This window comes from Harpia harpyja, chromosome 20 (assembly GCF_026419915.1).
Source record: "Harpia harpyja isolate bHarHar1 chromosome 20, bHarHar1 primary haplotype, whole genome shotgun sequence".
NCBI classification, from domain to species: Eukaryota; Metazoa; Chordata; class Aves; order Accipitriformes; family Accipitridae; genus Harpia; species Harpia harpyja.
Window position 1 is genome coordinate 1613269 of NC_068959.1, and position 26955 is coordinate 1640223.

The 26955-nt window shown below is 50.5% G+C and overlaps 1 protein-coding gene across 4 annotated transcripts in view; it reads right to left on the reverse strand.

The window, feature by feature from the left end:
• The window catches only part of ARHGAP26 (Rho GTPase activating protein 26), a 155300-nt gene that overhangs the window by 78074 nt on the left and 50271 nt on the right, over positions 1-26955 (reverse strand). For all 4 annotated transcript variants that reach the window (XM_052816225.1, XM_052816224.1, XM_052816227.1 and 1 more), the window contains exons 12-14: positions 10338-10374; positions 2364-2429; positions 1031-1105 (exon numbers count right to left, since the gene is read on the reverse strand). In XM_052816225.1, the coding sequence (XP_052672185.1) occupies positions 1031-1105; positions 2364-2429; positions 10338-10374 (178 nt within the window). The remainder of the gene's footprint in view (positions 1-1030; positions 1106-2363; positions 2430-10337; positions 10375-26955) is intronic.

Sequence of the window (26955 nt, forward strand, 5' to 3'; positions counted from 1 at the left end):
GGGCCAAGACTTGGGAAGGCAGCAAGAGGACCAAAGAGGGAAATGCCTCGCATTTCTTTTTCGGTCAAGTATAACCCCTGGGCTATTGTTGACACACAAGCTGGGCTGGGAGTCAGGCTACAGATTCTCCAATGCAGACCAACAAGCATGACCCAAAATAGGGCTTTGCGTGGCTATGGGGTCGTGGAAACCAAACACCAACAACAAGGAACCACTCCAGGAAAAGTCAGCTGTAGTGGTCCCAGCCCTGCACCAGGAACAACTACCAGCTCACTGAGAATCACAAGACCTGTTTGCTCCTACATGTTTCAGTGCTCGGATTAGGCCTATGGGAATGCTGGTTCAGAGCACAAAGGCACTTGTAGCCAACACCACATCTTGTCATCATATCATCTCAGAGGTGGCGAGAGGCTTCTGAGGGCTGCTGGGCAGATGCAGGGTGGCTGCACGTTGGGGCCAGTGCTCAGAGGAGCCCCACGTTGTCAACAGCAAGCTCTGCCATGGTGTGACCCGGTACCTTCTCTCCTCCCGAGCACCCAGAACTGCAGGACCCGATGCCTTAGGCATGAGGGAAACACATGCTTGGAAGGTCTGAGCAAGACCGTGTTAAAACAGGCACAAGAAGGTCCAAGGGGAAAGTAAGAACAGCCACAGGCAGCATGCAACACACAAGAGAAAATAATTAAAAAGTATTCTGGGAACAACGTGGCAGGTATGAGATTAAAAACCAAAGCTTTCAGCTATTTCTTTGAAGATTTTAGTTCGCATTTGGGAAGGCTGCCAAAATTCATAGCGCATGTGAGCAGGACACCAGTGACTGCACCAGAAGACCTTTTAAAGCAATGTCCTACATGAGTCCTACCTTCGCAACCTGCCAGTGGTGCCCCGGGACCTCCCGGCCTCTAACAGCATGTGGTCCTAAGAGCACATGCACCACGATTAGGTACCCCAACAAGAGCCTCTGTTCTTGGCTGGCAAGACTTCAAAGCAGCACAATCTACTTGCCTTTAAAAAAATACGAGATACTTACCCATTAATATACTCAACAGCTTTTGAACTCTAGAGTTTACTCCAACGATTCGGTAGAGCCCTTGCTCATTGATCCCTAGGAAAAATAAAGAGCTTATTAGGAGAATGTCACAAGAGCTACTAACATTTCTTTCATTTCTTTGGCTTCTCTAATAGCAAAAATAATAAAGCCCTCTCACCAACTACGTACAAAATTAGAGAAGAGGGTAAAATTTGGGTTTGATGTCAAGGTTTTCACGTATCGATTAAAAGTATTACCCCCAATTAGCTCAGGAATAAAAGATCTAAGGACACCTTTCCACCACCCCACAGTCAGCAAGGGAGCTATAGCTGCACCATGAAGGATCTGCACTTAACATATAACACAAGGGCAGTTTTGGAAAATTTTACTGTGCCAAGTTCTTCAGGTCGAGGTCTGAGCCTTTTGCATGTTCTTCATATAGGGAACAACGAGGCCTTGAACCAAAAGACTTGCTAGGGCAGAGAACAGCCAAAGGACGTGGTGACAGAAGCCCCTTCCCATTGAAGCACCCCAGGTTGGGTGTGCTGCACCTCCCCGGCTGGAGTTCTCTGAACTTACCCCAAGAACTGCAATTGCCTTGTTTAGTCTGATCTACCCATTTGTTTCTTTTTTTTTTATTTTGCCCCCAGGTGTTCCTTTGCTCTTGACAGCAGTTTCTGTACTGCTGCAAATATTATAGGGGAAAATATCACATTTGAATAGCCCACAATATATTACGTTGCCTATGGCCAGGAAGAAGACCCCAGTGAAAGAACATGGGCAGAAATACTGCCAGCTCAGAGCCCTACTCAGCCCAAAGTTTCCTGTGAGGCCTCTTTCTTACCTAGTGCAGGCATCAGCGCTCTCAGAAACGATGTGAGAACAAGACCCGTATTTCACTGTGAGGGGCTCAGATGCTAACAAGATAGCCCATCTGTATATAAATAGTCTTCGCAAGAGATTTAGGGGAAGGATTGAAACACAGATCTATTTGTAATCCCACATGAGAGGAAGTGCTTTGCAGCAGTACCACATGAAGGGATGCTCAAATGAAGTCCCCAGCTTCGGTCCCTTCCCCCATTTTGCACATACAGTGCATTATTTCCTAACTCTGCCCCTGACGTTTGCTTAACCCCTGCTAACCCCGGCCACAGGGCAAACGCATGTCTCAGCAAAAGCATCTGCCTGAGCATATTACAGGGTTTATTTGATGTGGGTCTCTGAGGGTTAATGAATCATTTTTGTTCATGAAAAGAGCAGGTAAGCAATTGCTCCGCTACAAACAGCTGCAAGGCCGTCCCCCAAAACAAGACCATCTGGTGAACTGCTCTACCTCTTGTTTCGACAGCATGTATGCATTTCTTGATAATGCTGAAGCCAATATTATCCAACTGGGCAGCTGAAAGGGAAGAGAAGAGAGAAGTGATGAACACCTAGCAGAGGGATGGCTTCACACTGAGCACAACGCTCATCCCGCAGTCGTCGCTGACATTCACAGCAATACTGTACCACTGCTCAAACGAGGCGGGGAGGAAGGAGAAGGAGATAAATTAGGTGTTCAGGGCGGAAAGGCACAAGTACAGTAGCTTGTACCAGGTGTAACCCAGGCAAGCTCAGAACACTAATCTGTCATTTCAGCCTCCGCATCCCTCTGAACCAGCACCTCCCACGCCTGCCGAGCAGCAGAGCCCCAGGCTCTGTCAGGCATTTACGTCTGCAGTTGGTCAAAATATTAATTTAGGATGAAGGTGAGATAACCTGAAGAGACCTTTGTCTTTGACAACAGATTGCTTGGAAAAAAAAAGGAATCATATATGACACAACAAATCCTTGAAAACAGCACATGAGGCAGCTTGCTTGGTGAGTCCCAGGTAATTCCTACAAATCCTTTCAGCTCTCCACCCAGCTAACTAAGCCATCTGTGTGCTGGAGAGAAGTCTTCATCTTGAGGCCATCTCCATCACCCCACACTGGGGACTGCCTGCATATCTGGGGTCCAGGACTGACCTCCCAGGCTTTGCCTGGGGCAGTGGGGCAGGGGCCTTCAGTGCCTTAGATTTCTTCTTGGGGCTTTTGAGGTGGGTTTGTGCAGATGCAGGTTTTTTCAAGGACAAGCCATATGACAGGTTAAGAACATTGAAAAGTGATGGTAAAAGGAGAACTGGGAAAAAAACAAGTGGAAGAGAGAAGCAGGAGATAACTGTGAGCAGCAACTGTGAAGTAAAATGGAGTAAAGAAATCAAAAGAAAGGTGAAAGCGTGGAGGTAAAAACATAACACAAAGAGGAGAGAGCACGTGGCGGTGCAAGAGTGATAGCGACTGGGAGATGGGAACGAATCTCAGGTGAAACCTCTGTCCGAAGCATCTTCTGTGACCAGCGGGAGGGGACCTGGCCCTGGGGAGCCAGCCAGTGCCAACCCCGGCCCCCCACCAACGCCTGCACCACACTTGAGGCGGACACTCCGGCCCCCCGGCAATGCAAAAGGCCGGCTAAACAATACTGTCTCATGAACACTATGCGTTACATCCCATTTACCCTCACTCTGTGCAGATGTGCACAGTTCAAGAACAGCCCCTTCTTTTGTTAGCACAAATGAAATATTTATTTGGTGCAAATTAGGATATCCTGAAGGCAGCTGACTCTGCCTGAGAGTAATACCTAAAACACTCAAGTTAATGGAATGTAAAACTCAATTAACTCATGCCATTGCAGGTTTTCACGTTTAATTTCAAGGAATTACTAATACGCGGATCCAAATACCTGCTGGAAGAATTCATCCCTTAGTCAGCTTTCCACCACTGCGTGGAAAACACTGCCTGCAGACATCTATTTGTTAAGGAAAATTACTTCCTCCCTATATAAAGGTTTGGGAAACCTTTCATATGGCAGAAGCCCCAGAGAGAAGGGTGTGCAAAGTCAGCCCGGGCTCCGGGGCCGGGATGAGCACCCTGGGCTGAGGACACGGGAGGCAGGGCACGCAGCCCACCCGCCTCCCACATGCCACCTCAAGCAAAACCCTTTTGCCCCGGCTGGCCCTCGAGCTGGCGGGGATGCATCTGTCCCCGCTGCCATCCCACCTCCCACGGCAGCGCGGGCCCAGCAGACGGGAGAAGCATCACCCAGGGCTGGGGTAGAGCCACGAGCCGCTCCGCTCCCCGGCTGCCACGCGGAAGGTGCGGGATTTTCCCAGCCGTGCCTGACGGAGGATCGTACAGCGTGGCCGAGCGGTTCAAGATGTCGAAGTCCAGAAGGTAGAAAAGGCGTAGCGTTAGCTTAAAAGCAGATCACTGACTACGTCTGCACAGACTTGAGGGAATGCCGTGTTGCAAGAGACACAAAACTGCATTTTATCAAGAGCACAGCAGGAAGGGATCAGAGCCCCAGGCTGGCAGTGTCCTCACAGCAAGGCACGTGCAATTTTATTCCTTTGCATTCCTCCTGTTCACATCGCTTATTTAAACACAGATTCACTGCTGGTGCATGATAAGCCGCCAGCTCACTGGCTGCCTATGGCTCGCATGGCACAGTCCCTTACTAATCACTTGTTTTGAGTTCTCTGCTGGTGGTGTTTCTTGTGTGATGAATGGCACAAGAACCTGAAACAGTGAAACAGTAAAACAGCTCTATTATATTTTTCTGGGCAAGCACACTGAAGTGCTGAGCCAACATAAGCACACAAGTTGCAGGACGCCTGTGCCATAGGATGTGCGAATATCCAGAAGCTCCAGGGCCCTTTGCTAGGCACCTGGAGGGCTCTCCAGCACCATTCCCAGCCAGTCTCCAAGCACAGATGCAGCATAAAATCAATGTGCCATCCATCAGTGGGGCACAGCCTACCATACCCCAGATCACTGATAAACACAAGCACAAGGGTACCTGAGAAGCAGGAAACCACCATGTAGAAACCCTTTTGTGCAGGCAGACCCAGTTCAGCGGGCCTTATTAGCCTTGGCTTAGTGCTGGCTATAACCCTGATTTTTTGGTATCCCTGCACAGTGTTGTCCAGCCAACACGTATCACCATTTCAGGCTGTCTGCCACACACTTCAAGTGCCAACCCATTCCGTAAACCAGCAGTTTTCCCTCGGTCCCTTGCATGTTTGAACTTGAGCAGAAGACACCTACAAACACGTGCCCTCCTCCTGCAGAGCCCACCACTCCACCGCCGAGCAAGGGGCTAGGACCGCACCTTTCCGCAGCACTCGGCAATAGCAGAGGTAAGAAACCAAGCAGTCCTTCCAGATGGAAGTGACCAAGCATAATCCTCCTAAGTAGATGAATAAACTCTTCCACTTGTTGCTGAGCTCTGGATCAGGAAAGGTCGGGGATTTATTTGCAGTAGTTATATCCAGAAATAATATCTGATTAAATATCCAAACTGCCTTTATTCATCCTTAAATTTAACTTTTAATGAGCATTGTAAAAGCTTGATTTCCCCTCTCACAGAAGCAGCTTCTCTTTATCTCATTCATTTACTCAATGATTCAGTTCAGCAACAGCACAGATCAAAGTCGGATTTCTATCTACTGCTGTCCAGATCTTACACTTGCTCCATTCGCCCCAGCAGCACAGCGACCCACAGCCCTGAGCTTTGATTCAGCAGCTTAGACCCCACTTAGCTTCTGTTTGATAGCGGCTGCAGGTCAGGAAGCGGGGAGAAAGGAAGGGGCAACTGATGGCCTTTTGGGGCTGGAGAGAGCAACGCTGTATGAGCGTGCCCATAGGAAATGCAGGGGCTGCGGTCCCAGCAGCTTCGGCCGGACCGAGTCTGGCCTCTTACGGCTCCATCCTCGTCCCTGCTCTCTTCCATGCTCTGACAGCAGGACTAGTGCAGCGAGGGGGGTTCAGCAAGATGAACAAAAAAGAAAAAGAAAAAGAAAAAAAAGAAAAAAGGGAAAAAAAAAAAGGAGAAAAACCTGCTCTATCAAAACCCCCACCAAACCCAAGTCTTCAGCCAGCTGACCTCAATGAGAGCTGCTGCTGCAGCAAGGCAGAGGCAGGAACGCGTGTATGGGAGGGACGGGACCCGCAGCCCACGCTCAGATGGATTTAAATCATTGTGCAGCTGCCTCCTGCCATCAGCTGGGGTCAGGAAACGAGAGAGGGAAGGCAGCGGGGAAGAGCAAACTCTCAGGGCTGCCACAGAAAAGCATGGCCAACATGCTTCTCCACGCTTCACAACAGGAATCCCTAATCCCCATCCTATATGTTTACACGGCCTCTCGGCCATAACAGGGAGTGGATTTACAAACTATTTTGTTATCAGAGGCAGCATTTTCCTCTGTTCATGCATTCAAATCTGCTGCAGGGGCAAAGCCTACAGCCCTGCCTCCTGCTATTCCCCCTCCCTTGAGGCTCTCATTCCCCAGGGGAAAGATGTGAAACACAGCTCCAGGCCAAGATACCTGTCACAGGCTCTTAATACAAGAGCAGCGTTTCAATGCACAACTGAGATGCAGATAGCAAAGAAATATTTTACATCAGCAAAGGTGATACACATCACTCGTATTACAGCTGTTGGACACACACACACATACTTATCTGACCTTCATGTAGCATCATATTTCTAGTGCTACTGAGCTGGTCTCATCCTTTTCTATTTTTGCCTAGCAGATTATTTCTATTTTATCCATTAATTCCTTTACTTTACGATGATACGGCATATCAGAGCATCGGTAAGGGGGTAAGAAGACTGAATCAGCTCTGTTCAGCCTCAGGCAACCTTGCTGACTCCAGCTGTGTGCAAGTTGGTCATGGCAATGCAAGGTCAAAGCAAGCCCTTCTGCATACCCCACCACGCGTTTCTGTGCTGTGCAATGAAGTGCCACGATGATAACTGTTAGCAATTCTTTCAAAGACTTTATGAAATTAGGAGCCACAGAGAAAGGGAGAAACCAAGAAGCAGAGACCAGAGAGAAATGAGTTTCCAAGCCTTACTTCAAGTCTCAAACTATCAGTGAGCTGCCAAGATTGGGAAATGAAGATTGCTGGGGAGGGCCAGGCCACGCAGACAAGCGCACCAGCAGACAGGGCAGTCAAGGGATTCAAGGTCTGTGAAGAGCTTATGAAAATAAAGACAGCTTTCGACGGGGTCCTGAACTAATGGGGAAGCAAATGGATATGGAAAAAGGAGAGGGAAATGGTGGGGAGGGGAAGGGAAAGGAGTTCTTCTGTGCTTTTCCATGTAATAAGCACAAATGGCCTGGAGGATTTGTTTCCACAGAGCAGGGCAAGTCCTCCTGGTTTGCAAACTAGTGCATCTAAATTCATCTGGCTCTAGCGGTTCACAGACACCCGCTCACCCCCACCGCTCGGCACTGCTTCCTCCCAGCTCCCAGAAAAGATTAAGATAAATCACCCTGTAAGGCCGATGGCCATCTGGCCACACAGCAGGATGTAAAACCCAAAAGCTCTGTAAAATTAGATAGTGGCCAAAACGCAGACCTCACTATAGCACTGCGAGTCTCTTTCAAACTAACAGAAGTACGGGCAGGAAGCAGAGGTATATAGGTTTTCAGGGTCAGGAATTGCATCTGGACTCCACTCAATCACTGCACTCATTTCGAGTCCTTATACGAAGCTCCTGTATCAAGGGCTGCGTGGCAAAAAGCCAATTTCCAAATCAATTTTAAGTGTAGCTGGTGAGGCAAGCAGTTCACTACAGACATGGTTTTAATGAGGGCTATAGCAGAGTCAGATGTCTGAACATAACAGCGGCAGCCCCAGTCAGAGCCGTACGTGAAAATAATTACCACCAGATCGTTTAGAAGCAATGCTACATAAGCAGCCTTCAGCCGCGGGTCCCAATGCTCTGCCCAAAGCCAGGGGAGGAGAGTCTACAGAGCAGACAAGGAGGATTGTTCTCATTTTTCAGACAGACCATCAAAATGGAAGAGGTACTAAAAGATAAACTTTGCCAAAGCCTCCTTGGCTGATTAAACCCCAGCTTTGTACTCATCTAGTGAAGACATGCAGGGAGAAACTTGGCATTTGGTGTCTTTGTCAAAGTCTCGCTACGCTGCCAAACGCTGAGCGCTTCGGAGAGGCATGACCGACGCATGCGCTGCACTCACTACCAGCACTACAAACAAACAACTTTCCAAAGCGGCACAGGCAGCCCACGGCCGGGCTGGGAACCGACACGGCAGGCAACCACGGGAGCTGCCCCCAGCCCGGGGACAAACTGGCTTTCTCCTCAAAGCCACCGGCCTCCAGCACAACCCACGTGGGCATCCAGCTGGGGATCTGTCTAGTGGCCAGCAAGGCAATGCACCCACACGCCGTGGCCGAAGAGCCGCAGCAGTCAGCAGAACCGCTCAGCCCGTTCCGGGCAGCGGGCACGTGGGCAGCGCGTCCCGGCCGAACATCACCGTCAGCCCAGCGCCCGACGGAGCAACACATTCCCCGTCAACACGTACACCCGTCTGGGATGAAGCCCAGGAAAATCATCTATTTATATGCCAGCAGCGGCCACCGCGGGCAGCCCCACGCTGCCCGCAGCCCCACGCTGCCCGCACACCAGCCTGGTCCTGCTCACACCTCCGCGAACGCGGGCCCTCGAGGAGGCTGTGCACAACCAACCACGGGCAGAAGCCAGGGCTCAGCGGGCAGAAACTGCCTGGCAGTGAAGAGCCCGGGTGGGAGCACCATCACCCAGACAGCCCTTACCTAAGGAAACCCTAAAGAGGCATTTAGAAGCCCCGACCTGGGATCTGTTGCAAGCTTGGCAGCTGAAGACCAGGATTAAATAATACAAATAACCCTGGGAAAATCATGGACACACTTGACTCAAGCTCTTACCATCTCTAAAGAGCCGCCGTTACTTTGCAGGATGACTCCAGCCCCACGAGGGTTTCTGGCTGACAGCACGTAAGATGGGAAGGTCGTGTTTTGACAAGCGCTTCTTTCAGAAGCGGTAATTACTTCACCAATCCTTCCTCCCATCCCCATCCCTAACGTTTTCCCTGGTTTTGCATCACCCCTCAATGAAGTTTAGAAAATGGTTATTTTAACACGTTCCTTGAGCCAAATCACCATGTACTGTCCTAGCAGAGACAGAGGCTGTGTGCAGGGAACACGCAGAGCAGTGACAGTCCGTGGCCAGGGTAAGACAGAGTTGAGCAAGTCCTGTTCTCTGTGCCTCAAAAACCTCATTTTGCCCCTCTGTAAAATGGAGAAAAGACGGAGCTGTTCTACGCAGACTTCATACCCAGCTGGGCCATTAGACATACTGTGCTTCATGAGCATGAGGCACAGCATTTAACTCTGCGAGGATCATCTGGGTCGCACAAAGCCAAGAGGAATACATACAGGGTCAGATGTGCAGCTGATGACATGGAGGACCAACAGGGAAGGCAGAAGCCATGTTGGAGAGAGCAGAGAGGAGGAAGAGACTGTTTTGTGCAAGGGCTGAAAATTGGTGCAAGGAACATTATCTGCAAATTATACCTATTATTGTGAGAAAAATGCTTCTACTCAAGATGAAAATGCCTTGTCTGAGACAGCATAAAAATGAACTATTTACTAACCATCAATGCGGGCTGGGCTCCTGTGTGACCGATGACTTTGGGGAAAGGAGGGAAGGGATCAGAGTTTTGAGTATTGCAATTATGGCAATTCAGATCTACTGGGAAATGGCTCAATTAAGGGTTTTGAAACACAGGACATAAGAGCCAGGACCAGGTGCAACCACTCCTCTAGGAAGAAAAACAAGTGCTTTCTTGACTCAAGTCTTTGCCTGAACTACAATAAAAACAGCTTTATTTTTAGGGGCTCTTTTTGACAATCCTGATTAGGCAGGACCTCCCTACTCTTTATATTTTTGCTCCAATTCCCCCTTGGAAAAGGCACACTCATCCTCCAGATTCTGGTTCAGAAAGGAGAGATGGTTGGTCCAAGATGCCACCTGCCCCCATTGGCTCTGCTAAGCAGAAAAAGCCGGTCCAGAGGCATGCCAGCACCCCCTGCCCCACTGCTGCAGCCCAGGGACACCAAGGTGCAGGGCGGACAGGAGGGGATGCACCCTGAAGTGCCAAGAGAACGGCTCGGCACCGCTCTCCATGGCCCCGAGTCCCACCATCAAGTTTCTGCATCTGTTCCCTGCTGGGTGCCGGACCCAGCTTGTCGCCGGGGCCACCCGCGGTCCCCACGCCGAGCCCCGTCACCCTGCACCCCTGGCCCAGGGGTGCACAGCACAGCCTGGTGTCACCAGCATCAGCAGCTCAGCCTCTCCTGCTGACCCACCAACGTCACACACCATACAGCACAGCCACCTTCTTGGGGGTCTGGCTTGAAAGGAAATACTTACTGCCTTCGCTTTGGTTGTCCTTGTTCGAGTTGTAGACCTGGAAAACACAAGAAGAAAGTCTTATAAAGACCCTGGCTCCACTTGGGAAGGGACTGCTGACGTGTCTGGTGTCACCCTGACTGGTGACAGCTGGCAGGAGGATTTGCCTCAACCTCCCCCAGCAGCGCAGTCCCCAAAGCCCACCACAGCCTTCTGCATTCAAAATGCCAGGTTGCCACAGCTTTGGAGTTGTATTAAAATAACAGCTAGGACAGTTGTTAAAATGAGAGAATACAAATGGGATGGACTAGGTAAAAACAGAAGCTGAAAAGGCTTTTAAACAAAACGAAGGTGGGCATTCCTCTCCTCCGAGCTCTTCTCAAAGACACACATGAAGGATGAAAACTTAGAGCAAAGCAAACAATTCCCTTTACATCTTACAGGCATTACAGTGACATCTGGTAGGTGCAACTCAGACAAGGAGAAGGAAGCCACCCTCACTCACAGGTACTTACAGCCTGAATGAACGAGTCGGGCAAAGAGTAAGAGAGGAAAAGAAATGTCATTAATTTAGAAAGGACCTGAAAAGCAGAAGGATGAGGCAATGCACCCAACACTGCCCATGACAGAGCCATCCTCTGAGCCAACGTTGGGGCTTCATCCCAAGACCCTCCTGTCTTCAAATACTGGTGCTCTTCCTCCTGTCCCAATCACTACGACAGGTTGGCTACTTTAGGTTAAAGTAATGTTTCAATGGATACAATAAAAAGGGGAAAAACAATAGCAGAAGGTTTTAATCACAGTTTGAGGATGATTTAAAAGCCTAGCATAATGAAAACTGCGGCTGTAGGAAGACCAGCCTTCAGAAAGGTTGTATTTCTCCAGCTCAACAGAGTAAAATGTTTTAAAATAATCCTTTGTCAACCCAGAGCCCCAACAGAAACACACACACACACACCCCGCCGCTCCATCAGCATCACAAGCTGGAGCCAAGCATGGCAGCATCCATTAAAACAGGAAAAAAGGCCTGTGTAGGCTGTTAAACAAAGCCGGCAGCGTGCACACCCTTCCTCTGCTGGGAACAAAGCTGGGAGCCCCCTTCCACCGGGAGCGAAGCACGGGGAACTGATTTAATCACATGCTACCTCCAGAAATAGCAAGTGGGGAAGGAAAGTTTCCAAAGGCAATGTTGATAGCAACACACAAGGCAGCAACGGCCGACACATCCGAGGGGAGCGGGGAGGAGGAGAGGCTCTGATCTGCAATCAGGCAGGCAAGTGTTTCTCGACCTTTCCCACCACAGGCTCCCAATTAATGATATTAACACTGAGGACAGAGATTCTGCAGCTGCCCCTGAGTGCAAGGGTCTGTGTGCTTCCAGTGGGGTCCCTGCTGTCAGGATTTCCCGAGAGCTCCAGCAGAAGCGTGAGGCCAGGATGCCGACACTATAATGTCCTCAAAGGATCGGTGCCAGCAGCAGCCGGGCACGCACACTGCTGACCACAGCAGACCTCACCACCACACTCGCCCTGGGTGCCCCAATATCCCCATCACCCATACCAAAAAAAACCCCCCACAAAAAGGCTGTGCGTCACATAGCGCTTCTGCAATATCACCATCAAGCCACTTAAACAGATGTCTTCCTTGGAGGTCATCAAAACACAAGCTATTCCTGTCCTCTCCTGCCTCTCGGCCATCGTGCCAGCCTTGAGGAGAGCCACCGAAGCTTCAGCTCCACGGACACCCCTGCGGTGGCAAAGCAGACACGAGCAGCTCTCGCCCCGCATGCCGGCTGCACGTGCCAGTCAGGGCGGTGAGCTGAACAAGGAAGCTTCGTCAGCATTAAAGAATTAAATGAATCTGTTCATTTGTCTTCTGCAAGTTTATCTTTAACCAAGACCTGCCCCTCGATGCCATCCGCCGCAAGGCCACAGCCAGCCGTGCTGGCACCAGCCGGAGGGTGGCAGGACGCCTTGCATCAGCTCTGCCACCCAGCACGCGTCCAGGGAGGTGCAAGTCTAATGGCACAGCTCAAAACTGGGGGTTTCGGCAGGGACTGACTCCTCAACGTTAATTCCCACTCTTCCTGGAACGTTTCCCAAGGAGCACCTTCCCTCTCCCCCTCCCAGGGCACCTAGCTATGCAACGCAAGACAACGTAGAGATGTTTGTTTGCAGGAGAAAATCTATCATCCCACATCTGGAAACTGGGGGATGATTCAGCAGCAAAACCAGTTGTAGTCAGCAAGTGAGTTTTCCTCCAGGACCAGTGTTTGTATCAAGAAAATAAAATAAGTGAAAAGAGGGAAGGAAACAAACAGCAGGCTCCTTTGCCAGCGGTACTGTCTAGCAGCCCTGGCTGTGAAGTCAACTTTCCCTAAAGAAGTTTTTCGCTCCAACTTCAGTTACCAGCGTTGAGGACTTGTTGAAGGGAGCAGGGACATAGCTTGAGGTAACTCTTATTCAAAGGCTTGCAGATGCACAGGCCTTCCTCGGAATCCCATACAGACTTCAAGCCCTGCACTCCGCTCTGGCTCACGCCAGACATATAGGTTAACACTACATACAATAAAAGGGTGACTCGGCTCTTATAGCCTTGCTTTCCAGTTACAGCTGGGTTATGGCCCAAGATGCCCACCCAGTCAGCACCCTGCTTCGCCGGGGGCTGCCGTCCCAGCCCGGCCACTGCCTTTGCTGAGCGCACATCAGCTCCTCTGCTTAGGACACCAAAATATTTTCCAATTCTTCTGGGTCAACCCAGGTTTCAGCCACTTGCTCTGGCACCTGACATGCTTCCTGGCACAGACTGGCTATCTGCTGTCCTTCTCCCAGTGGTTTCCTCTGCTGCCCAGGCCTAAAGGGCCAGTCATGCAGCTCAAGTTATGGTGCACAGCACATCAGCTACAGGGAAAAATGTGTCTGCCTGCATATACGCTCCTCCAGTTTGGTTACATGAAACAATAGAGAGGTTGTTAATCTTCAGAGGCTGTTCTTTAAAAAAAGGGAAAAGGACAGACAAGGAACACAATATGCTTATGCCATTAATTGCAAACTATGCACACAGTGAAAAGGAAATTTCATGCAGAGGTCAACTATGCAACTATAAAACAAGGAGATACTGTCATCCTACCTCCGTCTTATGAAGGGCAAACCTTTTATCCATTGTCAGTGCGTTAATCCATTAACACCACTCTACAACATCAGGGTTTTAACCAAGCCCCAATTCAGTAATATCGTTTCCTTTTCCAAGAAAAACATTACTTTTAGAAAGAAATCCTTTTCCTATACCGCCTCAAGCCTTTTGAAGAGAGAGATTTTTTTTAGGATAAGAGAAAGTTTCCGAGTTTGAAGAAAGGTCTGCTGTGTAAGAGGTCCAAGAGTTAAGCTCCTCCAGCGCCCTAAGGGCCATCATCTGCCTCGCTGTCAAAAATGTGCCCTTAGTGCAGCCAGACTGGGCTGGCCCAGCCCGCAGAGACCCCTCGGGGTCTTGGCATGGCAAAAGGTCATTCCTGCCCAGCTTGGGTTTACGGATATTAATATTCCACTCTTTCCAAAGTAGCTTTAGTAATATGCAGGGCTTAAAGCACAGGGATGCATTTTAAGATTAAGCCTCATATGCAAGTCAGTCTGTTGATGGACCAACCTTCCTCCCTGCGAAAGGGTGCTGAATTTTAAAGAGGTTCTTACTATTCATTACACCCAAGTCTCCATTGATTACTGACAAAAATAAAGTTACGGATTGTTCAGATAGGAGCATGTCTCCCCTGCACTATCTTCCTTGTAACTCCATCACACTGTTACACTGTCAACTCATCTTTACAGCACCGCAGAAGATTATATATAAAATCACTTCTGCCAAGGGACAGAGACAACGGAGGCCCTGCGCTCCCTGGCACTCCCCAGGCACAGCATGCTCTCTGAGCTGCCTGATTCTGGTGAACAAACTCTGCAACCCAGTCCAGAACAGTAAAAGTCAGCATATGGAAAAACTCAGCATGGCCGGGGAGACCTCCAGTAACCCCCACAGCTATTGGGTCGCTGGATCTACGTTCAGACAACAAAGATCTTCGAAGCTCTCCGTACGGAGCAGCTCTTCCAGCAGAAGCAGTGAAGCCACCCCTGACCTCCCAGGTCCGGCTGGCAGCCGGAGCCCACCGCTGCCTGCCAACACGCAGAGCCTTTGGCTGCAAGAGTCTCCCCCAGGTTCGGCTGGCTGCACGGCAGCACGTCTGCTCTGCCAGGGCAGAGGACCAAAGGGACAGCGAGCACGCAGAGGGGGAAACACCTCACTTGGTTGTGCAAAGGACTAAAATATTTCCCCGTAGGATTTGCACGGCAAAGGACAAAACCGTCGTGAAATAGTTGCGAGATCTCCACGGCAATGCCCTCTGTCCTACCCCAGGCTCGCTGCTTGCAGCACGCAGCCAGGCATCGCGGGGGTCGCAGGCTGCGCAGCGGCTCAGGACTGGCGTGCCCGGGGTGGATGCGCGGTGCCGAGACCCACGGCTGCGGCCACGTCTGTCGCGGGAGAGATGGGTGCCAGGCTGGGAGCACACAGCCTTCAAAAACCTCTTCTAAACCCTCTTCCAAAAAACCGCCAAGCGCTACATTTGAAGAGAGAGGCGCAAAATCCTCCCTCTTGCATGCCTGTGCGCAATTCCTGCGCTAAGGTTTGCTGCGGGCTGCCTCGCCACGGCTGAGCAGGGGAAGCGCCGGGTGCCGGCTCGGCGCGGGATGCGGCACCGAGACACCGGCCTCTGACGCTTGTGCCAGCATAAGTGCGAAGGGACAGCACGGCTACACCTCGCAGGGTAACAGCACTTAACAGACAGCACGTGAGAGGTTTGCTGAGAACAGGCGGTTCTGCGGATGTGCACATCGCCCAGGGTAGAGCCAGGTGATAAAACACCATAAAATACATGTATTTACATATGCACACACCCCATTTTCCTGTCGTTAACACACTCTGGAGAAAACCAACCAAAACCCAGAAAGATTCTCATGAAGTAAAAAGCTTCTTTCACTTTTCAGTATTAGTCACTTGCAAAGGGTAGGAAATTTGAGAGAAGAAAGCATTTGCTGAGAGGTGAAGCGCCTATGTCCCACGTACCGCGTGTAGGAACAGGCTCAGTTATAAAATTCACAAAACGGGGGCTAGTGACTAACTTGGAGACAAATCCCTACCCTGCAGCACCACAATCATTTTAAAATCACGCTCTCACTAATTATTCCCATTTGATTGTATCTTCAGAGCCAAAATATCCTTACTAGGAAGTTTCAGAAGTGATATGTAGAAGAAAAATATATGTTGACCTAGTATAAAATTCACAGACCTTGATGCCTTGAATTTAGTTTTCTAAATTCATACCGTAGATGGTCAAATATCCTGAACAAAACCAGATTGTACCTTTTTTTAGTGGAAGCTACTGCTGCTTAATTTCTGCAGAATCACTGCTATTTGGAGGCTTAAAACAAGGCCTTCACAACGTATTATTGAAAAATTCTGAGATACATCTGTAAGTAATCCAGAGACATAAATTTTATAAGAACACAACAGAACCTGCAATTCATTATTATTTTGAAATTTTCCTGTAAAGTTAAAAACCCCCCGTGGCCCAGAACACTCACACTATGCTCAATTATTAACTCAGTATTTAAGATAATTTATCAAAGAACAAATTAATTCTTCCTGGTAAGATATTTCACCAAATATACACTATGTTTTGCAGAGGAAACAGTTTTATAGAGATGATTAAGAGGTCTGTGATGTTCAAGGGTGTGCTAGCTACAACAGACAGCCCGGGAAACAACGCCAAGCCGCCCTGCTCCCTCGCTGCTGGTGGGACGAGCCGGAGGGTAACTCGCTTACATCCCACCCGCAGCCACAGCTGATTGCTTTCTCCTCGATTCACGTCTCCAACATCACGTGGACCAAAGTACGGGCAGAAGCAGCAATGCAGACCATTGTACCCACTCCAGTCCCCACCTCAAGCTTCAGTTCTGTCATTACCACATATAAACACCTACTGTGGGTAATATAAACATAAGCTGTGGATTTTCGTAATCAAAAATCCTCCAACAGCCCCCATCCGTAGCCTAAAATACTTCTATGGCCACCATTCATAGCCTGATACCATCTTCTGCTTGCACAAAGATAAACTAAGAAGAATCCAATCCATTAGTTTTCCAACCTGATCCTAAACAAATTGCACGCATGAGCATGCAAAGAGCAAACAGGTACGTGGGATGTTTGGGATGAAACGGGACTGTGGGAAAAGAAAAGGAAAAGGAAGTAGCTGGGGTTTGCAAGGGGAACTAAGAAAAGATGATGTTGAGTAATTTTATGTTTATTTCCTCATTTCAGGGTTCACACTGGCTGCCCATGATGTCTATTAACCTCCATAATAAATTAACTGTGCTTTCATATGGCAATTGTATGTGCGTACACATCTTTTATATGAATACACTGCAGTTCATATACAAAGCAGTTTTTTATTTATAATTCAAAATGGCCCAACCTAAGCTGCATCCCTCGGAGGTTGCACTGTGTTCAGCACAGTTCCCAAAATCTTTCAGGTTCCAACATCGGCATGAAATTCTGCCCAAATGGCTAAAATCTAGAGGAAAGAATTGTCTAGCTTCTCAGAGGTGGGAGGTGGCAGTGATTTATAGAAAGCCCTAACCAACAAGCGGGCCAGCAGTCCTGTTTTGCAGCCACAGACAGAGGGATCGCCATTTGAGAAGGAACCCACCATTTCAATCACCTAGTCCATGCCCTGGCATGGACGATTCCACCTTACGCTCCTTTTACTAGTGCTGGGACCTACCCTTCAACCCAGACTTTCCATTCAGACTGAAACTACTGTCAAAATGGGCCGGTCCTGCCAGATTTCCTTGGTCTCCCTGGAGGAGCGCAGTGTTTGTAAAGCCCTGAGCAATAGGAGGAAATGCTGCAGTGTTATGCAATTTCCTTGTGATTCATATTCAGAAATCCTCAAAACAACCATGAACGAGTTTTTCAACTCTCAGCTCAGAAGATGCACAAGCCAAAAGAGTATAAATAGAAATCATTATATTCCCTCAGAACTGGTAGTCCAACCGGCTTGCCAGCCATCCAAGGACAGGCTGTGAAGACATGGGCAGGAGGAGCACAGACATTTTACATGGGTGTTTTGCAACCTTTTTGTAAATGAAGAGGGAAAATGGGGTGAAAAACAGCATGCAGACTGGAGTCCAGCCATTCAGATTGACTCAGATGGTGCTAGGTGGGGTGGTGGCTGCAGCACCCTGAAGCTGCAAAGCAGCTGCTGCACGAGGGCTCGCTCAGCCCAGCAGCAATAACCACGTGCTGGGACTCTTGCACATCCCTTTGCCTACCCGTTCAATTGCCCTACATGAGAGGGACAACAGAAGATCTGCTTGGAACAAGTCTTTTCTCTTAATCTCTTTCTCACTTGGACACCAACGATGCACCTGATCGCTTCCCCGCAGTCCAGATCCTAAAGTCCTCACTCCCTTCAGAGCACAACAGACAGAAACACATCAAGATCAGTCCTGGAGAATTTGTTTCCAACACTACACAAGGAGTTGGAAGCCTGAGAAGCAGCAACAGTTAAGGAAAAGGTTTATGAAAATTATCCTACAATGCCTGGACAAAAATCCCTTCAGGATGATGTTGCACAGTGCCCAGGTGCTCTTAGGAGACGGCCAGAGAAGAGTAACTCTTGCATTCACCTAAAGCTTTGGCAGCACACAAAAGTCCCCTCTGATGAACTGTAGTGAAGGTGCTGTAAACGACAACAAACAGGTTTTGCATGGAGATCTTGGGTGACTCAAAGTGACTTCAAGAGAGCAAAACTTCAGTAAATTATTGAGCACATGCAGTTTAAAAGATAATAAGGCATTAGTTTCTACTGCTTTTACCGCCACATACTCCATTATTTTCACAGCAATTCAAGTGAAAAATAAAGTGAAAAAATAGCATTTTCAAGCCTAATTTTAGCATATATGGGTGGCACGTTTTCTCTGACTGTGAAGACTATAAGGAGTTACCTCCTCACTTCCTCAAACTGCTGTCGGATGCAAGGACTTCCAGGGACTTCCGAGAAAGGCCAATCTGTGGGTTATCCATTTCTTTTGGCCAGGCACGTTAGTGCTCACTTTTCTTCTCACGTGGCTATTACTGCATTTCTGTCTTTTCTGTGTTAATGCTAGAACTGGCCTTCATGAAGACAGGCAGCCTACAGTCCTCCCTACCTCCCCTCGCTCATCACACAGACCATGAGCACCTTTCCCTCGGGAGTGATGTCGGAGAAGCTGGCTCCTCTGCTTTGCTTTCCCACGCCACAGGAGGAAAGAGGGGAGAAGGTGACACCCTGTAGGCAGACGGCAGCTTGCCCCAGGGAGCCCCAGAAGTTGCTCTGAAAAAATGGCACTCCCCAGGTGAGTGTTTCCCTTGCCAGGAACACTTTGTGCATCGTTTTGTTGCTCTTGCTGTCACGGTGATGCTCCTGCTGTGCCATTTCACTTGCCCCTCGTACAGGAAGGCAGGGACACCGGCAGGTACCAGGGCCGCCGAGCACGTGGAATGCCCCGTGTCCTCGTGCCTGCGTGTCTACGGGAGGTCCTGCTGCCCCTGCTCAGCTCCGTGGGCAGCAGCATGACACTGTGGCTTCACAGCTGGCTTCGGTTTATCTAACACCATCCTGCAGCTGAAGGTAACCATCTCACCCTCCGCACGCTCACAGCCACGCTCTCCCGCTGCTGCTGGTTAAGACCGCATTAGCACCTGCACAGCTGCACGGGGAGCTTGATTCAGCCGAAAATTAATCTAGCAAGCCAGTTATTAGTATTATTATTACTTGACAATCTGCAGCCGGATCAGGTTCGCAGCGTGGGCACACAAACATTTGGTCCAGCACCAGAGAAACAGAGAATGAACAGTTGAGGATGGAGAGGTGAGTAGGCTCCCCACTTCCCACAGCTGCCCAGTCATGGATCAATGAGTGGATGGAAGCACACCCCGAGCCAGCTCCAGCCCTCGGAGACAGAGAGCACCTCTACACCCCGCTGCTGTACCCAAAACCTGCTGAGTGATGCCCAGAGCTGTACAAGATTAGGTGCAACGCCACGACACCCCTGAAAGGCAGCGACTATTTGCTTGGCTTCCCACCACACTACTCAGCCCCATCACCGCAGAGAGCCATCTCCCACGGCGTGCACAGGAATGCCCAGAGCTGGGTCAGAGCCTCCGGGCACCTGGGGCTCCCTTCATGAGATGCTATAGGCATGCCCGGGGATGGGAGGACACCATATATCCTGCTCCCTGCAGCAACAGGGAAGGGGGAAAGAGGAAGGAAGGAAAGAAGGAAGAAAGAGAAAAAGAAGAGAGCAAGATCGGCACAGGTCCATACCATGCCAGGCAGGATCCTCTGCACCTGACGCCCAAGCAAGCTTGGCACACCATTGCAGACCTGCTATGTTGGGACACAGTCCAGTAGCAGGATGCCAGCAAAGCACAGAGCAGGAAGGCTCATGTACAAAAAAGCATATTGCCTTGTTAAAAGCAGGACACCTGGCAACCTTGATGAAATCAGCCCTTGTTTCTGGCTCTGCCTTATCAACCCTGTTCTATTTTTGTCCGAGAGCCAGGTTTTCATACTACAAGCAGGATTTTCAGAGATAGACTACACTGTGTTGTGGCTAGAAATAACCTTCCTTGCTCTCTGAGCCAGAACGATATAGATAGGAGTAAGATCCTTCCCAGCCCACATCCCTGCAAACCTCCCTGCAGGGGGAGGGGAGGAAAAAATATGCCTTGCTTCCCAAGTGAAAGACTTGGCAGGGCAGCAGAAACCCGCTGTGAAATGCTGGTTTATGTCATTCAAACGAGGGCTGTTCATTTGGAAGAGGGTGGCCCAGGGTCCCTGGCAGCTCCTTTCTTCCTTCCTTCCTTCCCTCCCAACCTACTGTTCAGCGCTGAACTAATGTACCGCAGTCGGAGTCACCCCCCCACCTCGCTTCCCTCTTTCTCTCTCCCCCTCCTTCCTTCCAACATAAATTTCAGCTCGGAACTTACACCGATGCCTGAGCCTGATTAAAAGAAAAAAAAAAAAAAAAATCTATCAAAAGTGAAGCATCTGGGGGCTTGAATCCTCTACACGGGTCTTGCTCTTCTGTCTCTCCAAGCTGAACTAAATGATGGTTCTAATTAAAAACAAGCCCACGTTTTATTACAAGTGCAGGCATTCCCAAGAGCCTCCAAAGCCGAAGCCGACCGGGCTACCCGCCAGCCATCTGGACTGCTTAGCTCAGCGCAGTTATATAACCCGCCGTGTTTGTCACCTAAGGAAAAAATTACCTGGGTCAACCCAAGGAAAAAATTACCTGGGTCAAACTATCAACCTACCGTGTCCAAATGTTAAAAGGAAATCAAGCAGCAGACACTTTGGGGGAAAAAACAAGGCGGTAGGTGGAAGCGACGGGGAACAAAGCATGTTAGATACACAGCAGTCTCTAGAATAATGTAACTAAAGGTCAACTGGTTTAGAAAAATACATTTTTGGAATAACTAAAGCGCTTAAAGTTTCACAGAGCAGCATTTTTAAGCAAGTCCAGCGGAGCAGATATGTTCAGTCACTGAAGTGACTGATTAAAAGTGAAAACTTCTACTAGTTTAACAGCTTCCCATAAGTTTTCTAGGATGCTTGAGCAACAACTCGCACATGCTTCTCCACCAGCTATCTGTGCTGGAGTCCAGCCAGCTTCTCGCTCTCCCTCTCTCCCTCAAGCACACACGCCCTTCCTCCTTTCAACATCTAGTGACGAGCAAGGAGTCTGAACGCATCAAAACCAACCTAATTTTAAATGACAGTGTCATCTTTATTTTTAAAATAACTGTAACACAGAGATGCCTCGCGTTCCTCCTCTGTGAAAAGAGGTTTTACACTGCCCAGTTGTTCTGAACAATGGCTGGCGGTTTAATGCCAAGACTGTAACATCTTTGAGGCAAGACCGCTTTTAATCCTCAGTTTGCATAGCCACTCATGGGGAACACGCTGGGTCGGCTGTGGGGCCACGTGTGCCGGCAGCGTAGACCATCATGGGGACCCCAAGGCTCTGGGAAAGTCAGCAGAAAGGGGACCATGATCCCACCCTCGCCAACCCTGCTCTCCACACCCCACACGGCTGCAGAGCTGGTTTCTCGGAGCAGTCCTGGGACGCAGCGCAGGGCTCGCAGTGCCCCTTTGCCTGCCTGGTGCTGGGAGCCGGCCCTGTGGAGGCTTAAATGGTCTCAGTGCCCCTCTCCAAAATTGCAGCAGGACGTTCACCCCTTTCCAGACACGACCTGAAATTCCACTATGCTAATAACCTCCCTGGGAAACTACTCACCCCCAGCACGTACACGGCACCGAGAGCACGCACCAGCACTCGCGAGGAGCATTTCTACCGTGTAGCATCCAACAAATGCTGGTTGGGAGACGGCGAAGGGCACGTTCACCCTGCACGCTGCTGCAGCCCGAGCCCGGCGCAGAAGCTGCCTTTCTCGGCAGCACCGTGCCTGCAGCCCGCCTGCTCCTGCCAGAGCCCAGCCCAGCTCCCCAGCTCCACACGGGCATGGCGCTGCAGGGGGTCTGCCAGGAACGGCAAACCGAGGGTGGCACGGGGGAGAGACCAGAAGTACAGAAATAATACGATTAAAATGTTTGGAGTTCTGAAGGGCAGACTTTTCTTCTGATGCTGCAGCTAGGAGAAGGAAAAAGCCTGGGTCAGGGACCATGGTGGGACCGCAGCAGGACAGTACATCACTGCTTAAAATTAAATGCAAGGACCAATAAAAGACGAAACAAAGAAAGAGGCCAGTTTTACGACTGATTGTACAATGAACCGCTTTAATTTTTAATTTAGAGTAGGAAAAAATACTCTAATAGTCTATTCAAATTGGCAGGGGAGTTTGTTCTACTAACATGGAGCTATTCCCTGAAATTCTACATGTTTCTTGAATTGTCTGCTCAAATAATTCTAAGCAGAGGTGACGTAAGAGCAGAGAGAAAAGGAAAGCGAACATACTCTCTTTGGTCTTTCATTCCAATCGAGTGCTTTGTGCCTCCCCACAGAGGCTGCCAGCACAGCTGGACAGATGCAGCCGGAGGGTGGACAGCCGGGTTCACCCTGAAGCAGTGTAACAAAAATCACTTAATGCAACCACTCTGCAACCTTTTCTTAAGCTGGTTCGCCTGTCCAGGCCCAGGCTTACAAACAAGTTGCCGCATGTCAGCTGATCTATCCTGTTTGCACACACACCGCACTTGTCGCCAGCACGCTGCAATTCAAGTTCAATTAACCACCTTTCCCCAGGGACTCTGCAAACTCAGATCACCTCTCGCCACAATGCTCACCTCCTCGCCTGAACCAAAGTAAAAGAAAAACACGTGCTGCAGCAGAGTCGGTGGGTGTCCCACACCAAAGATGTGTGTTTTACGACGTCCTGTGGATGTGTGACCAGACCTACGCTTAAATCCCCAGCCCTCACTCCTCTGCGAGTTTGCCTCAGTGGGTATCAGCAGCAAGATAATACAAGAGGAGACAGACAGCTGCCAACGCTTCCCCAGCAGAACCAAAACCTTCTCCCAAAGGGAGAGCGAAACCCAGCTCGTGTCATGGGACCAACCGCCCTAGTCTCCAAGTAAAGCCCAACTTTAGTTGCAAATTTGTGCAGCACAGACCACAACGAAGAGTGCCGTGGCAAAGCTGGCTGCAGCGAAGAATGCATTAAAGAAATGACGAGACATTCATGCACAAGAGATGAAAACCAGAGACAGAAGCTACTGCTCTGCTCCTCAACGTCTCCAACAAAAGAGCTAGAAGAAAGAGAAGAGGTCACAAACTTTCCGAAAGTGGATGGGATAGCACTTTTAGGTGTGTAAAAGCAGTCCAGAGGGCTCTTTTCTCTTTTTAAGACGATCTAGAATGCTTCTCTCAGTATCCTTCTCCTTATGACCCAAACAGCTTCTTAAGCAAAGGACAAAAAACTGTCAGCCTGAAGCAGCAGTGATTCTGGCTGTGTAAGCTATCAACCACTGAAGCAGCATTTGCTGGAACCATAAAAGCCTGAAGTCAAGGCTTAGGACCTCACTGGCTTAAGCACTTTAGAAACAAAAAAAAAAGCTTATAAACTCAATGTAAAGTTACTACTATTATAGCCTTAAAATAAGTTACAAAACAGGAGAGGGAGAAGAAGGGAACAGTGGTAAGAGCACGTGATACAAAAACTAACATGGAACATGACAAATTATCATTCAGTCTGAAAGCTCAGGCTGATTCTCTGAAGATCCTCTTCTACCACCTTGTCCCCAAAAAGAACAAAGAACTTTTGGGGGCAAAAATCTTGAACTGTGGGTCACAAAAAAGCCAAGCAGGAGCTCCCCTGGGCCAGGTTTTGCTGCCAAGCCAGCAGTGGGGCTCGCCATCACTGCAGCTGCACGTGATGTACCTCCACCGAGACAGAGGTGCTGCTCTCGGAGGCAGTTCGGATGCTCCCAGGCGGTGCGAGAGCACGGGCAAGACTGCAGCTTCGGTTCAGGGAAAGTTCACTAGGTTGTCTGGGTCGGAGAGCAGATTAGAGGCGAACAGAAAAAGCAAACAAAAGAAACTTAGAGATTGAGAGGGTGCAGAGCGGGGAAAAAATGTTCTGTTCAGCAAAGACAGAGAGACAGAGAGATGGAGAAGCAGCAACTAGAATGAGTCAGGTCATGGAAAACAGAACAGAAAGAAAGAATTTGCCATAAGCAAACAAACCCAGACAGGATGAAGGCCATGAAAAAACTGCAAGATAAAGCATACACAAATAACCATCCTTCTCTGGAAAGCCCACAGAAACACACGTCTGTGGGATTGAGAGGGTAAAAAGATCAGCGTGGAAAAGGCTGCGAGGAAACAAGCTGAAGAGACAGACACGGACCAAACCGTGGAGACCATCGGAGGAGCAAACACGATGATCACTCCAACACCTCACCCACAGGCTCTCCCATGCAAACAGCCAAGCACCACCATCTGTCGTCAAAGACGTTCTGGGTGAAGGTTTTTCTACCATCTCTAATAATTCACTTTTCTCAGTGACTACCAATTTACAGTCAGTATCGTCAGAGAAAAGTGCTGCTGACATGATCAGTAACCAAAGTGCTTGGTCTCTCAGTCCTGCCTGATGCTGGTGCGGCAGCAGCTGTGAACACTGCATCCAAAGCACAAACCGCTGGTCCCCGTCTCCGTCAAAGAGGGTTTTTCAAGCTCTGCTGGAAACACTTAGCTACAGAGGTAACGAGTGCAGTACCAAAACCAATATAGTAGAAGAAAGTGACCTCTGAGGAGTCGGAGATGAAATGAATTAAAATGACAAAGCAGACCTGCAGCTTCCAGTGAGTCCCGGCGCAATCCGAGAAGGTTGGGAAGGCATGTGGTTGGTGCCGTGGCAGCACGGGTGTCGGGACTGAAGTCCTCCAAGTTAATTTATTTTTTGAATGAGCCAAAATGACAGGAATGCCGAGGTTGAAAGCACTGGATTGAGTTCAAAAGACATCATTTCCACTGGGAAATTAATCTCTCACCATTTTGTATAATTAGACAAGGAAAACGAAAAACAATTTCGGAAAGAATTCCCAGAAGCAATATCTGAGGAGGAGGCGGGAGGCGAGGGTGCTGCACGTTGGACAGGAATGCGAGGCTGGGCTTTGTTGTTAACGCTGGCGTTTGCTACAAAAACACAACGCTACGTTTCCAGAGCAGCAACACCGAAGGAGCTCCAGCACCACCGAACAGCTGTCCGACGGGGAGCGCGGCCGAGGGGCCGGGACCGGGACCGCGGCGGTGGGAGCTTCAGCGGCTTTTCCCGGCACGCCGCACTGGTGGCCGTCATCCCACCGCCGGCGGTGCACGGCCGGAGCTGACGATGAAGAAGGGCCGGAGCTGATGAAGAAGGGCCGCCGCACCCGGCGCCGTGCGGCCCACGCGGAGGAATCGCTGGAGACCCGGAGCGGGGGAAATGCCACGGGGAAGGCTGCTGCCCGGCGGTCGCCAGGAACGGCGGCCATGCTGCCAGCTGCCGGCTATTTCGCTCCTGTTTCTTTCACCAAACCAAATCGACCATCGCCGCGGGCCGGCTCTGAGGGGGGCACAGGCCCTACCATAGCAGGGCACCCGGGCATCTGCCGCAGGGACCCCGGGAAGGGCCCCCAGGACACCCCAGGCCCAAACCGGAGCGACACGAGATGGTGGCGGTGGTCACCATGGGAATGCCCAGCCTCAGGCCTGGAAGCCATGGAGGGACAGGAGAGGGGAAGGACCCCCATGGCTGGGGAAGGAGGGAGGGAGAAGCCAAGAGACCTTACAAGTTTTGAAGGTCTGCGCTCACCTCGCCTCAGTTTACCGTCATGAAACACTTGCCCGCCCCCAAAATTATCAGCTGCTCGTTTTGGGGCAGCAGGAGGAGGAAGAGAGAGGAACGGAGGAGGGAAGCGGCTCTGATGTGGGGCTGCGCCCCGGTTTGGGGGACGAAACTGGGAAGCGAGCGCTCTCCCCACCCCGTGCGGCACGAACGGCCCTGGCCGAGCGCAGGAGCTGGGCGGCAGGGCTGCGGTGGAGGGGGGGGGGGGGCACGGTGGTCCCCCAAACCCGCAGCCCCCCCCGGGCGGGTGGGCGAGGGCAGCCCCAGGCAGCCCGCAGAGCCCCTGGGGGCACAGGGGGGCTGCCGTGGCCCCCGCTGGGGCACAAGTGCAATGAGCAGGCTGGTCTCAGCTTGCCATCTAGTGGAGAGCAGCCACGCAGCCTTCCTCCCACGCCGCCCCGCTCCATTTTGTGCCGCCCGCGCGCCCACGAGGAGCGCGACCAGCGCGGAGGTGAGGCCAAACACCCCAGACGCAACATGGCCAGGGCGGCCACCACGGCCCCGGCAAGGGTCAGGGTGGCCCTCGCAGCCGCGAAGCCGAGGAGGAGGTGGGCTCTGCTGAGCCGGGTCGTGGCCAGGAGCTCCAACGCGGCTGCGGAAAGGGAATGGAGTCCTTCGTGCCCACCGTGATACGTCCGATCCCCCCGAGCTCCTTGCTGGCTGCAAGCAAGAGCCCTTGGCACCCTGCAAAACGGGGCAGTATGGGACCCGCCGCCACCAAGGAAAGGCTCCGAGTTCTTGGGCAGGTTCACAGGCGCTACCGCTCAGCTGTCCCCCATGGCACTCAGCTTCACGTGGCTCAATGGCCGTGCAGCCCAGTGGCCTCACTCGGAGGAGCAGACATGACTAAACCTGGGTGGGTGAGAAACCCTGGAAGGTTTCTAGACGTCAGAGCAGTGAGGTCCTGGAATTGCCTTCCAGAACGGGAGCAGAAACCTCATTTGCTTTCCAGAGGATGGAGCTTCATCACACAAGGACTACGTCATGCAAGCGCCAAGAGCAACAGGGCCCCTCCAGTATGACAGGTCTGACCCCTGGGAGGTCCCAGGACAAAACCCACCAGCTTCTGCCAAGCTGCCTTTCCATTCAGGGACCAGCCTCAAGCTTCCTGAAGCATGCAAGGGACTTTGTTCTTGCCTTTGCAAACTTGCAGATTATGTCAAAGAACTGAAGAGAGGGTAAGGGGAGGAAAAGGAAAGGA